This window comes from Peromyscus eremicus, chromosome 7 (assembly GCF_949786415.1).
Source record: "Peromyscus eremicus chromosome 7, PerEre_H2_v1, whole genome shotgun sequence".
NCBI classification, from domain to species: domain Eukaryota; kingdom Metazoa; phylum Chordata; class Mammalia; order Rodentia; family Cricetidae; genus Peromyscus; species Peromyscus eremicus.
The window spans coordinates 71423493-71438241 of record NC_081422.1 but is presented as its reverse complement, the minus strand read 5'-3'; the positions used below and the strand labels follow the sequence as shown (position 1 = coordinate 71438241).

The following is a 14749-nucleotide window of genomic DNA, read 5'->3' as shown; positions in this document are numbered from 1 at the left end:
ATTACAAGAGATTGAATTGAGTCAGAAGAAAATGCAGTTTGAATTTGCAAAGGAGATCACTTCCTGATAAGAGGGATCCAAAAATAGTTCAAGGAGATCAAAACAGATAATATGGGGGTAGCTTCTGGATGTGTGGGGATGAAGGAGACTGTCTCCTTTGTAAATTCAACAGAACAACCAGAATCTTCAATCATTCACTACCCAGCCTCTCCAGGATAGAATCAATGCTTTCTGACACAGAGAATGAAGCAGTAGCCATAGAAACAAACATTGCAGTTACGTCATAAAGTTGACTAGTTCCCACTTTAGATCTGGAAATATTATAATTCTTTTAATTTTAAAATAATTCCTATTTGTTTCTTGAGAGCAATGTTTGGAAGTCAAGAGTGGTTGACCATGCTCATGTAGAAATTAATTCACCACAACATACAAAAGATATATTTTTAGATGTTGATTGATAAAATGCATGCTTGTGGATTGTATGCTACATACATGATATTAAAAACCCTATTTCAAAGGAATACTTGAAAATATACATACATTTAAGTATCAGTTTTATAGAATGAGGTATATCACAAACAAGTTATAAATACAGTAAAACCCACTTAAAAATCTATTAAAATATTCTGTGTTTCTGTGTATGTATTCTCTAAGAGATATGAAAATAATACTTTGACTTAATGAGGATGTCTTTGCATTTAATTTAGACCAGTTCTTTAAGGAGTCCAAAGCATGTCTTAACTAAGTTTTAATTTGAGATTTCTTCTGAGGTATAGATGTATTTATGAAGATGTTACAATCAAGAAAATCACAAAAAGTATTGGACTGACACAATCATTCAGTCAAATCATTTTGATTTCACCTTGTGACATTTATCCTATATTTAAGATTGCCCAAAACAGATTAAACCAGCAAAGAAATATATACATATAGTATCTTATTCTTCAGTGACATTATATCTGATTATAATTTTTTCATTTCCATAAAATGTTACCATCATATTCCATGATCAACACTCTTGGGATTCAATTTAGAAAATGGGAATATATAGGAACAATTTTGAAAAATAAAATCACTATAATCACATACACACACACACATATACATATGAGTTAATATTTATATGAATTTATAATGCATATATATTGATGATATAACAGGCAGTTGCATATATATCTGTCTATATGTGTATACATGTAAATGTGTCTAGCACATAAGAAATATTAGAAAATAATATATGTAAGAGTGAAATTACATGAATAAATGTATCACTTTGGAATAAAATAAGCAGTTTCTGTGACAATTATTTGAATCAACTATAGGACAGAAATATTGTAAGCTTATGTAAGTGAAAATATGCAACAAATTGTCATACTGGCACAAGTTTAATATCAATCTCAAATGTAGAGATTTGACTCTTGAATGATAAAGTAATTTCAACCTGACTCACCTACTTGCTTGTTGTCGTTACAAGTATGCATCTCCAAAGTGTTGTGACTTCAGCTCTTAAAATATTTGCATTTTGGATTTAGGGTCTAGCTCAATGATGAAGTACTTGTCTAGCATCCACAAGACTCATGTTCAATCCTCAGCACTTCAAAACACAAGCAGTGTGTGTGTGTGTGTGTGTGTGTGTGTGTGTGCATGCCCATGCACACATATTATGTATGTTGTTTCCATTGTTTTTTTCTAGGAGCCAAATGATGTAATACTGAACTTGAGAAACTATTTTGGTACTCTGATGAGACTCACCCACAGTATTAGCTTCTCCTCTTTTAATCACCAATATAGTAGTTAACAACTGGAAAGGAATCTCTCACTCTAAGTGGAGGTTGGAATAAGGACTGTGCTAGCCTGAAAGGATTTTTATGAGACTCATATAGCACCACAAGCTGTATTCGATATGGTCCTGTAGAAAGTGAAGATATTATGATTGCACTCCAAAGCCCTAGATCATCAAAAGATATGAGAAGCCGTTTTTATAGGCAGTGAAATGGAAGCTCTAAGAGTCTAATTAGATCATCTAAGGTCATAGCATTAATGTTTATCCTTGTTGTGTGTGGTTTTCAAAAGGAATTATTGTTATTGATTTTTAATAGTTCATGAGGCTTAAGAAACCTCTGTTGAGTAAATTAAGAAATTGGCCTCTGGAGAACTCTTCTCTCCATTGACCACCTGCATGGTCTGGCTCCTCCTGAAGTTTTGCTTTGTCTGCTAAATATGAGAACTTAATGAAAAGGTGCAGACAGGGTGAGGGCAGATTGAGCAGGGGCATCAGGGACCCTGGAGCAAACCGGATAGTGCTTCCTGTAGCATATCAAAAGGAACAAGAGGAAACGGAAATTGTTGACTGTCAGTTTGAAGCCTGGGTGAAGCTTTCCTAATTCTGGAACTGGACCATCTCAGTGTTAACAAAGATGGGTATGTCCTCTTTTCTGTGCTTGGGAAACAGTTTAGTTTGGACAAGATGGGCAAGATCTGTTTATTTGTTTATTTATTTTTGTTTTATGAGGGAAGCCTAGGTTAGATGACAGCTAGCTCTTTTGCTGTTGGAAGTCCATGTCATTGCAAACCATTCAGTGTTTTTCAGGATGGGCTGCTGAATCTGCAGAGCAGACCACAAGAGGTTTAGAAAATAAGCCACATGGCCCAATAGAAGTAAAAGCAAATGCAGCTTACTGGAATGGAATAAAGAAGAGCCTTAAGCCGGCAGTGACTTTGTCTCTGGTTCCGAGTGCCAGCTGTTGTGCCCTGCTTTACTGGGCATGACTCAGCTTTCTGAGGGCCTTTAAGTCCCTGTTGTTGAGAAAGGCTTTTGTGTAGAGCTGATGTCTTCTTTAAACTCAATTTCTCCTTGACCAGTTTTCTTTGACACAGCACACTTAGGAGCTACGGCATTCATCATGTACGCCTCCTGAGCTGTGACTCACGCTATTGTCTTTCCTTTTCCATCAGAGTAGTTCAATCCGTATTATGTTTAGTCCACAAAACAGTGCCTGAGCCACGGGATGTGCTTTATAATTACTGAAGCCTGTGTTTAGTTTTATACAGTTGTTATGGTAGTTATAAAACTTTGAAAACAATAAAAACCCAGGAAGTAGATGTTTTCATGATTTGTCTAGATTATTTACAGTTGACAGTCTATATAAATTCAAAATTCTCTTATTTTTTTTCTTTACAAATTTCTTTCATGTTTCTCATTGCATTAAACTCCCATAATTACCTTGTGCCATCTCCGTGGTCTCATAGCATAAAAATGAACTGCTTTTCATTCTCAGGAGGTTTACCATATACTGCAAGATTTTGAGATCTGAGATATTTATTTGAAAGAAAAATGAGCATAAGTATAAGATTCAAGTACATAATATTGCTGATGGGGTAGAGTCAGTTACCACTCACTGATTGAATGAGTGAATTGTTACATACATAAATTAGACAATGCTTCTTTTATCTACAATTTTATATTGTAGATAATTGTGGATTCCTACGAGCTTTTTTGCTGCAAAATTTCTAAGGAAAAAAATCAACTTCTGAATGGAGAGAAGACAGAAGCAAACAGAAACAAGTAACAATCAGGTCACTTCAAAAATGTTTTAATCCATCAAATCAGTTGAGGTTCTAGCAGGTCCACAGTGGTTGCTATGTGTTATACCATTCCCATTTACTGTCGTGTAAATCTTATGAGTCAAAAACACGAGCTCACAGACTTGAAAACCGGGTCCCTGTTATGTTTTTTGTTCCCCATCATATCACCTTATAATTTACTGCTGTAGCTACAGGCAACCTATCATCCCATTTGTTGAAGTTACTAATTTAGGAAAGAGGTTGCTCTAGGAAGCCTTCATTTTAAAATGTTGGCAACCAATTTGCAAGGTCATTGCTGGCAGTAAATCTCCAACTTTGGTCTATAGCCAGAGGCAGTATCAACTTGCTGTCATAAAATTATGATTCTAAGTTCTCAAGGCTGAAAAAAAATCCAATTTTATGTGCCCCAGTAACAGTGCTCAAGCAAAAATTTACATATGATAGATGTAAACACAAATAAATAGCAGCTTTAGACTGTCTTTCAGCAACCCCCCCCCCAAAATCATGATAGCAAACTCCCATAACTCTATTCTTTCCATCTCAGACTTTTTCTCACAGGAAGGATAACAGTAGAGTGAGATATGATATAAGTTCTACCTCACTCCTCATTTGTATTTTCCAGAAATACAAATACAAATATGACATCATCATTTTTTTAATGAAAGCATCTGTAAGTTCCATAACCTGCATGGCTGTGGCTTTGGGTTGATCTGACTGGGGTGACAGGAAATGAAGAAATGGTAGGTACACGTAAGGAAAACCTGAGATTGAATGGGCTGTACACTCAGATGGAGACACTCAAGCAGCAGCCTGGAAACTGATTGCATTTATTTTACTATCTCCAGCATGAAGGAGGAAGGGGCAGACTAGCTAATCTGGGTAGGAGGCCCTCAGGGGAGCAATTGCAGCTGCAGTCATCCTGGAGGAGGAAGCTGCAGTTGCTGTTGTCTGCATGTATTGTTCACATCCATACCTGGACCAGGGGAAGGCCTTGCTATTGCTCTAAGCCTGACCTGAAGAAGGATTCGCCATGGATCTGAGGTGTTAGGGTCCTTGACGTGGTTTATGCTCATGTCAATAATACACATTCACTTAGGACTTCATCCACTCACCACATATGACTGAGGGAGTGCATATTTGTGGGGTGGTGCATATATAGGTGTCTGTATATGCATATTTGAGGCCAATGGAGCACCACAGATGTAATTCTCAGGAATGCCACCCACCCACTTCGTTTGAGACAATGTTTCTCTCTGGCCTAGAGCTCACTAATTAGGCTAGACTGGTTGGACAGCAAGCTCGAGGCATCCTCCTATCTCCACATCCTTTGATTTGGATTACAAGTGTGTAGGCAACCGTGGTGACAATTTTATGTGGGTTCTGGGGAATCAAATTCAGATTTTAGAGATCTCTGGCCTCATGGAGCTTGTGTTGTAGTAGATAGAGCAAGACAAGGAACACATCCACAGATGTCAGATGGCGGCAAATGTAACAGGGTGGTAGAGATGAACATTTTATATGGCTGATCAGGAGACAGCTCTCTGATAAGGTGATGTTTGAGCATATACTTGAAATAAAATCCACAGATAGGACAGAGCAAGTGAAAACTCCTGCAGAGGGTTCCCAGTGGGCGAGTGGTGGTGAGTCATAGTCAGGGAACTTGAGTGAGTGTGCTGGTGTGAGAGGTACAGCAGCAGAGGACAAGTTGGAAAGGGAAAAGCCAGTTGAAGACAGGGAAGATCAGGCACTGAAAGATCTTTGCCATGAGAAGGGCAAAGGAACCTTTGAAAGATCAATTGACCTGATTTGATATGGAAGTGAGTGGCATTGTTTGGAAGTTGAATGGCACGATGTAATTTACCCTATAGTTACTCCATGGAGTGCTTGCTTAAGTTGTGAATCTTGAGTTAAGAATTGTGTTATATCCATCGCCATAGACACTACAGTTTTGGGAGAGGTCTCCTTTGTCAGAATAGGTCCTAATAGCTTCAGAGAGAGGTGTCTTCAGAGTCCACAAACAGGTGTTTTCTTTTTGAGGCGCTTCAGAATATTTAAATCTAGAGTAATTCATTTCTCAGCCAGCTGTTCACATCAGCTAACTCTCCCTCTGTCTGGAGACTGTTCTTTCCATGTTCTGGGCATCAACTGTGTGAAATTTTACCACGTATTTCAGACAAAAAATTACAGAATCTTGTTTTCTGACATAACTGGAGAGATATGTGTCTGTCTGTCAAGGCTGGTCATTTGATATTCTACAAGTGACAAGAGACCCTCTGTGGATGGATTTAGTTGTTGGACAGTGACAATTTTACAGTAACTCACTTTTTATGGACTCTTCTAATCTGATTCATCCAATTTTCTTTGTATTTGTTTGCACACAGACTTAGCAAATTAGATTTGCAAAAATTAAGGAAATCCTTCAAGAGAACTCCTACTTGATGTTCAAGAATAACAAATTACTTTGAGCAAAGTGAAAACAGAGATGAGAAATTTATAAAGAATAGCCTTCTTTTCTTCCATGGGAGACAAAAGACCCCTATAAACAAGTTTGTCTGGAATGGCAATGCCAGCCCCAGCTGAGCAGCTCATTTGATAAACACTCTGGTCTAGAGCCTTATAGTTTTTACTTTGCACACAAATTATCTAGGGATCTTTTAACGTACAGTCATATGTCAAGGATGGCTCTAAGGTCTGTACCATGTGATCGATTCTCAGGTGGTGCTCACAACTGCAGGTCTATGGGCCCTATTCTGAGTGGCAAGGCACTAGGAAACTTCTTGAATGGAATCATGAGCTTGCTTTGTCCTGTAATTTCACATTGAGAAAATGTAAATTTCATGATCATTTGCCATAAAGAAACAACATATTAGGAAGAGCAGAAAGGAAGTCCCTGTGGAAGAGCCTCTTGTGTGCCCATGTTAACTCTTGCTGCATCACGTATGTTAAAGGCTTTCCGAAGCATACACTGAAACTACATTTGGATGATGAATTTGAGTACATTGACATAAGGCTGATGCAGTAATATTATGTGGTGTCATTCCAAAAGAGACAGGGACATTAGGAATATAATGTGGTACTACCCATTATGAAAGGACACAGTTAAGGATTAGCATTATAACACTTCATGTGGTTCAATATATCAAATGGCTTTTCCAATAGATTATATAGTCTAATACCTACATTTCAGAAATGAAAATCTGTGTCCTGATCCTCTCCTCATCCTGCTATCACGCTTTGTTAATCAAATCTAGAGACTGAAAATTTTAGACTCATTGAGATGTGTATTTATGTGCATATGTGCGTGCATATATACATACGTACATACATACATACATACATACATACATACATACATACATACATCAGACCTGTAAAACATGGAGTTTCATAATGTTCCAGGAACATTTAGAAGATCTAGTGGGAAAAAAAAAGGAGAATGACAGAGAGATGCAACGATGGTTCAAATAACCGGTTGGTAATAGAAATGAAGAGATTAAATCAATCTAAATGGAATAAAAAAAAAACGGAAGGAATTCACTGATGTTATAGGGAAGCAGGTGTTTTAAAAAGATTTTTGGTTCCTTTCTCCTGTTCTCTCTTTTGCCAAGGTACAGGGGCAATGAAAATCACAAACCTGATCATTGGACCAACTGATCTAGATGTAGATCTTGGTTCACATATTAACTGGAAGACTTCTGACTTTCTATCTTGAAAGCTCTTACAGTGTTTGTGAAAAATCAACATATAACCCTTAGTGCTCTTATGTAGATGAGCTATGGATTCAGGGTGTCTAGAAGAGTGAGGTGTTCTTAGCTCCCAAATGGCCCACAAGGCTTTGAACTGGCTGTAAAGGGTGTAGAACAAGAGCAGAAGGCATGGGGTACCCTCAAATTGATTTGTTGTGTACAATGACTAGAGGTTTTTATTTTTATTTTTTTGGTTTTTTGAGACAGGGTTTCTCTGTGTAGCTTTGCGCCTTTCCTAGCACTCACCAGGCTGGCCTCAAACTCACAGAGATCCGCCTGCCTCTGTCTCCCAAGTGCTGGGATTAAAGGCGTGTACCACCACCGCCTGGCTATGACTAGAGTTTTTAACTGACCAATAGTGAGAGAATTTGGAAGCTATGATAAAGGTCATATGATGGGGATCGTGAACACTATCAAAGACAATCTCTGTCTGTTTTTTCCCTTCCTCTGGTTTCCACTTATGGCTACAAAATACTGAGAATTATACCAACTCATGGTACAGAAGCAAAATTAAAAACAAAAAAAGAGGCAATGCACAATTTAAGAAAAAGCAATCTGTGCAAACCAAGTTAGCAATAAAGAACATGGACGACTCAGATACTTCAGGTAGACAAAGTCAGAGATTCATTTTTTAATAATAATGAAAAGAGGAAAAACTTCACAGCACCGAGGAAACAGGAAATAAGGCCCAATAATCGTCTAGAAATCAGAAGGCCACCATATCCAAGAAAGTAAGGCCACACAGAAAGTAAGGAGCAGAAAGCTTGGCAGAGAAGCAACGTGAGGTGTCAGTAACTGACTCTGATACTGAATGTATTGCATTTAAGATTTCACACCTTGAAAAGTTTCCTTCCTTTGTTCTGTTTTTTACATTATTTTAAAATTTGTGTGTGTGTGTGTGTGTGTGTGTGTGTGTGTGTGTGTGCACATACTGCAGAGAACAGAGGACAACTGATGGGAGTTGTTAACTTCTACCATGTAGGTTTTGGGGATTGAATTCAGATTGTCTGGCTAAACAGCAACCTCCTTTGCTCTGAACCATCTCACCGGCCCAAACAGTCTCTTTTCTGATCTCATCCTTGAAGGTGGTCACAAGTCTAGGCCAATATAACTCAAAACATCTGCTTGCAATACAGGAAATGAGACAGCCATGTTTCTCTGGCGCAGAGATTCTCTACCATATCAAATTCTGCTAGGCAGTTTTTCCCTCTCTGTGTGCTGACACCTGGCTTAAACTCCTAAAGTTCCATGTTGGTTTGGGCATGTGTGAGGTTGTTTGGATTTCCTATATTGATTTCATGAAGAAAGTACAGGAATATGAGAAGAAGGAAGGAGAAATTAGCAGGGACCCTCATGGAAAAGAAGGACTTGTGTACAACATAGGGTCATGGTCCCAGGACCGGGGAGTAGAATTGGAGACTGCCTGAGTGGTGTTCTTATGCTGGTCGCTTGAGGAATAGTGTTCTCACACTTGTTAAATAACTGGATACTACTGGCTGATTTTTTGTCTCTGGAGATAAATGAGTTTCTTAAGTCGGAGCTATTTCTCAGGCTGGAGAAGAAAAGCACTTTCTCAATCTGTATTTCCCCACTTGGTGTGTACATGGACAACAACTAGGGAAATAGCAACTGGAAAAAGTATTAGAGAGAGATATTTATTCAAGACTCAAAATACATCAAGTGCTTTATAGAGCAGAGAGATAGATGTAGTCTCTGAAGGCTTAACTTGTGAGCACCAGGTTTGACTAGGCAGGGCTAATTTACAGTTTTCTGGGAAGAATGGGGTTGAGAAGAATCATTACAGAGAAGAGCTCAAACAAAGAGGGGCACTCTTTCTTTTTATTGAATTTTTACTTGGCATGGTTTCAAAACAGATCAATCATTTGGTGGTATTTGACAGTGTCACGAGATTTTACACTTGGTGAAACATTTAGAAATTGCCCCAAGTGAAAGAAACTCCCTCTTATATTGTCAGTGACTAAAATTTTATGAGTTCACAGTGACTGATGTGTTCATTAGGGCTATTCTGATACAAACTACATCAGTGTATAAGGAGAGGACAGTCCTAGGGAACTAAGGGATAGGAAGCCCAGCTGGACCACGTGGGTGCTTTGGCCTTCATCTAGGGCTTTCCACTTTGGGTAGCAGCTTCACAAAGCTTCTTCATTTCATTAGATGGACTTTTTAAGTGAAATTAGGGCATGTTACAGCTCCTGCATCGACACACAGTAATTGCAGGTAACCCAGATCTCTCTATCACATTCTGTTTTCCTTCTAGATCTAGTTCAGCCATATGTAATATGAGTGTAGCTTATACATAATGTGGGTGGACTTTCCAAAGTCCTCTATATCTATACTGTACATTGCAGAACAGGCACTCAAAAAACATTTGTCAAATGAAGGGTAGAGGAACATGTTTGGTGTGGTTTTGCAATTTCATATTGTGATAGGAGATCTTTATGACTTAGTTGCTACCGTAATCAATGAACTAATTGATTACAATTTGTTAACAATTATATTGATTTTTTTAACATTTAGTTACATTGTCAAAATAATCTAATTTCTGGCATGCTTTATCTATGATTTCAAATCACTTCAGATTTCAAAAGAAAATTTTGTGAGAGCATTTGGGTAACAACAATAATAATACTCATTTTTAATAGTGTTTTTTCACCTCCATTTTAAAAATATTTCTCCTTCATGAAGACTAAGCCTGGAGTAATTCGCCCAGTACCTGTCAAATCCAAACTACTACTGAGAAAGGAGGAAGAAGTTTATGAACCCAATCCCTTCAGTAAATACCTTGAAGACAACAGTAGCCTGTTTTCTGAGCAGGTGAGTATACATATAATAAAGCATTTCGTATTACAAGTGCCCGTATAAAGTAACAATAGTATATGTGTAAGAATATATGTTTAATAGGTTCTACCCCTGGAAAATGGAAAAGATCACTGTGTATAAAAATAGAAATTCTTTATTAATCAAGGGTGGTATTTTGAAGCATCTCAAAGTTTTCTCTAAAAGAAAACACTCTTGACCCACTGAAGGTACTGCATGGGAACCTACACCATTCATCTCGAGACCTCATGAGCATGCTGTGGGTAGCTACATGGCACTGAATTATTATTTCTGAGACAGCTTATTTTTGAGAATATATGATATTTTAGATTTGTTAGAGTTGACAAAAATTCCATTGTCCAGATTTGTATTATCATAGTAGGTTTGAGGGGTAATGCAATTCTTCTAGCTTGAGAGTACTAATTACTTTATAGGGCTCAAGTCATTTCACAACTGTTTGTAGAGAACATGTACTCTATTTGCATTATATGTGCTGAATTCTGGAGAAGAGAGAAAAGAAAACTGTCAGTGGGGACTTTATATAATAATAGGAAAATATGGCAATCTATATACACATAATATAAAACTCCAGGGCCTAGAGAGATGGCTCAGCAGTTAAGAGTACTCACTGCTGCTGCTGAGGACCCAGGGTCATATTACAGCACCCACATGGTGGCTCACAACTGTCTGTAACTTTATTTATAGGGATCTGATGCTTCCTTATGGCTTCCTTGAATATTTCATGCACTTACATGTTTCAAGCCAAACTCTCCTATATATAAAATAAAAATAAGTTAAATCTTTAAAATCTACACAAAACTTTATTTTGCCACCAAAGAGAAATTGTACATTTCTATTTGTCTTAGTAAATGCAACAAATAGGCATGAGCTGTACATTTTTTAATCTTAAATATTAAGTGGATAAGCAATGTAAAATGAAAAATGCTGGATGTAATCAGAACATGTAAACTCATCACATTTTATAATCTGTATTGAATAGGTTTATAGAAGAATGTAAGTATAATATCTTCTTTAAACATTAATTTAAAAGTGATAGCTAGCAACAGTCTTAAAATTTAAATTACATTTGTGTTTGTAAGATATAAGGAATGTTTCATGTGCCATGGGTGAGCTCTTTGACCTTTGGAAATACTGCTTTCCCCAGCTTCAGTTTCTTAACATGTACAGTAAGCCATGAGGACCAAGTCCTTTTCATGGATCCCTTAAACTCCAAGATTTGGGTTAGTTTAAATGATTGATTAACCCAGAATGGCTCTGAAGTCTTTATGAAGCTTTGAAAAGGGTCATCATATTTTCTCATGGAGAGCCATTGATTTTACACATAGAATGAGGTGGAGATGGCTGAACAATGTCCAGCTGTGATCCAGCCTCCTGAGAGGCTGAGGTGGTAGGACCTCCTGATGCTTGAGTTGAAGTCCAGACTGGACAGCATGGTGGGATTTCATCTCAGAACTGAGAGGAAAATTAATATTAAAACATTTTCCAGTTATTTATGTTCCGTTTGTGAGACTGCTCTAAGTTTGAACCTTTAAAGAGGTTTAAAGGCAGCCTGTTTTCATTTTGGGGAGAAATCTTATTGGTATGTAATTTATCATGGTTAATTCTATATATTACAGAAATAGAAATTTCTGTTAGGAAACCAGATTTCATTGTCAATAAAAGCACATATAAAATACCTATTGTTTGTACAAAACTAATATTTTTGAAGGTTAATGTGATATTTGGATTAGGAATTCATTGTGGACAGATTATTAGAATATAATGTAGTATTTATATGGAAATGAACTACAGATGTTAAAATAAATTTCACATATAATTATCCATGCAAATTATATCCCTCAAAATTTGATTAACTGCTATAAAATAAAGATTTTTACTTTTTATATAATCTTGAAACTTAATTTTTCTTCAAGCAAGCTCCCTTGTAACGTATCAGGTTAATTTGTCTATAATTTATCACCTTCATTGTCTTGTGCAATGATGAATTCCATTTATAGTGCAGAAAATTCTTGTCATTAAAAAGAATTGCCGTTTTCTTTTTTTTACCATTCTTGTGTGGTTATACAAGTCTAAACCTTGTTTTTGTTGCAACTTATACCTGTGTATTTCCATATAATTGGATGATAATGTGTTTTTCAAATATTTGGGGACTACAGGAATAAATGTGTTTATATTTTTTCATTAATTAATTCTTTTATATGTCCTTGTTTGAGGGTAGGACATCTGACCTGAGGATAGGACATCTGATACCACAGAATGTTAAGAAATGAAAGAAATCTAGCGTTCTACCTACATGTGAATTCCAAAGCTCCTCTGGCCTCATTTGCTGGCTGTGTAGAATCCTGGGGCCACTGTACAGCCAGGAAAGGCACATTTACACTCAACTGCTTTCTGTATGTTGAGCACGACTTATAAATCCTTTGTGTCCTGAGTCTATAATGAAGCAAATTGAAAAGTTCACTCACAACTTAGGTTAGGTCCACTATAAAACAAAAACAAAAACAAAACAAAACAAAACAAAAAAACCAGTGAGCGTCAATGACTCATGATGCTGGCTTGGCTACCAGACTAGAACTTCCTCCGAGGACATTCATGTTCAGCTCCACTCACTCCTGCTCTCTCTCAATCTGCCGTAGAACAAATCGAATGTTTCCAAACTTGGCTAATCTCATTCGCCCATGTAATAGACCATTCCTTAGGCAGGCAGCCGGCCAAATTGAAGCAGCTCACATTCACTAATCTCCCTTGTACCGAGGGCAGTTCCACATGACAGGAGATGTTGGATGGGATGGTTAAGTTCATAAATTTCCCCTCGCAGGTTCACTGCCATAAAATATGATTTCAAAACGCTGTTACAAAGTGTCAGATGCTAAAGATGACCGGACTGAGCAGAGATGTATTTATCGTAGCTCGCATGATACAGCTGGGCAGCCTATTGAACAGATTAGGAGCTGAAAATTTGTCTGGAAATAGCCTCTCAGGGCTAAAAGCAAAGTTAGAGACTAATGCAAAATCTAGAAATTGAGACATTTTATTTAATGGTTTTTACATCAAGATGTCCTAAGGCAGTCAGTATCATTCTGCATTAAATGGATTAAACCAAACCAAACCAGAACTCTTTTGAATGAAGCTTATGCTTTCCTGAAATTAACTCCAAATCTATTATTGTATCAATTTATGGTCCTTTTGAATTATTACAGAACATCTTCACATTCTACCCTAAATATATGGATTTACATGGACTACAATGATGACCATGCATTTTGAACAATGCCTCTATTGGTAACCAAAGGCTGAGCTAGATATAATTACTGCAATCGATTGGGCTAGTAAGCATGCCGCAGGTGCAGAGATCTGAGACAGAATGCTGTTAAGTGTGTTTTGATGATTTGTGAGCATGCAAAATAAACAATGACTTGCTGATCATGGAACCAATATGTTTAGATAATGGTAATTTCTCCACCAAATATTTTCATTTTAATGTAAAAACAATAGCTTAATTCATTTTTTTTTTTTTTGCAGAGCAACATGTAACGTATTTTTCTTCTTTATATTAACAATTCAGTCCCTGTCATTAGATATGTTATTCCCTCGGTAAAGCCTTAGAGAGCCAAGCTTGAAGGTCTGGATCGAAATGAGGGGTGACTCCTATTGTTTTATTTGACTTCTCCAGAAACACCTTCTTTTTTGTGATGAGAAAATGTGTTTCCTAGTGTATATGCCCTTTCCATCTCATTTTTCTTCTGATGTGTTTCACTGGAGGAGAGGATGTGTTTTGGTTAAAATGACCATTTTGAGCAGTGGTTCTCAACCTGTAGACTGTGACCCTTTTGAGGTTCACCCTTTCATAGGGATTGCGTGTCATATATTTACATTACAATTCATAACAGTAGCAATTACAGTTATGAAGTAGCAATGAAAATAATTTTGTGGTGAGGTGTTACCACAACATGAGAAACCTGTATTAAAGCGTCACAGCATTAGGAAGGTTGAGAACCACTGCTCTAGAGAATTTCTTCCTTAGCACTCACAGAAACATAAAAGGATAATTGTGGGGGAAGTTTCCTCTTTGTATTCTTCTCATTCCTTTTTTTGCCCCTGATATTTTAAAACATTCAACTTGTCTCCCTTCTCTCCCAGTTTCTCTCTATTTGATATTCCAGTTTGATGATGATGTGAACAACTTTCAGGTTTCTATTTAATTATCCATCAAGTTATATATTAACTGTGACCTCCACCTGCCCTTCCTGGCTCCACCCAGGTGAAGTAACAGGCAAATGTCTTTGTCACAGATAGGGTGAACAATGCCTCCTTTTATACAGAATGCCATAAATTACCACTTTTTCAAAAGTCATTTTCAACCAAGGTGGTTCAGTCTCTTCTGTCATAATTGAGTCAAAGCCTGACGAAGTTTTGACTCATATTTTAAGGTAAGATGTTTACATGAACCTTTTTAGTTGTAGAAATGACTAAATGACTTGGACTGTTTTAAGGAGTGAGAAACAGAATCTTTTTGTAGTGTTACATTCATTTCGGAAGGTTTAACTTATAAGATTTGG

At 37.1% G+C, this 14749-nt stretch overlaps 1 protein-coding gene across 1 annotated transcript in view; it reads left to right on the top strand.

The window, feature by feature from the left end:
• Mlip (muscular LMNA interacting protein) overlaps positions 1-14749 on the top strand; it is a 138092-nt gene that overhangs the window by 68532 nt on the left and 54811 nt on the right. Inside the window, exon 10 of the mRNA XM_059267023.1 lies at positions 10038-10166. Within this exon, the coding sequence (XP_059123006.1) occupies positions 10038-10166 (129 nt within the window). The remainder of the gene's footprint in view (positions 1-10037; positions 10167-14749) is intronic.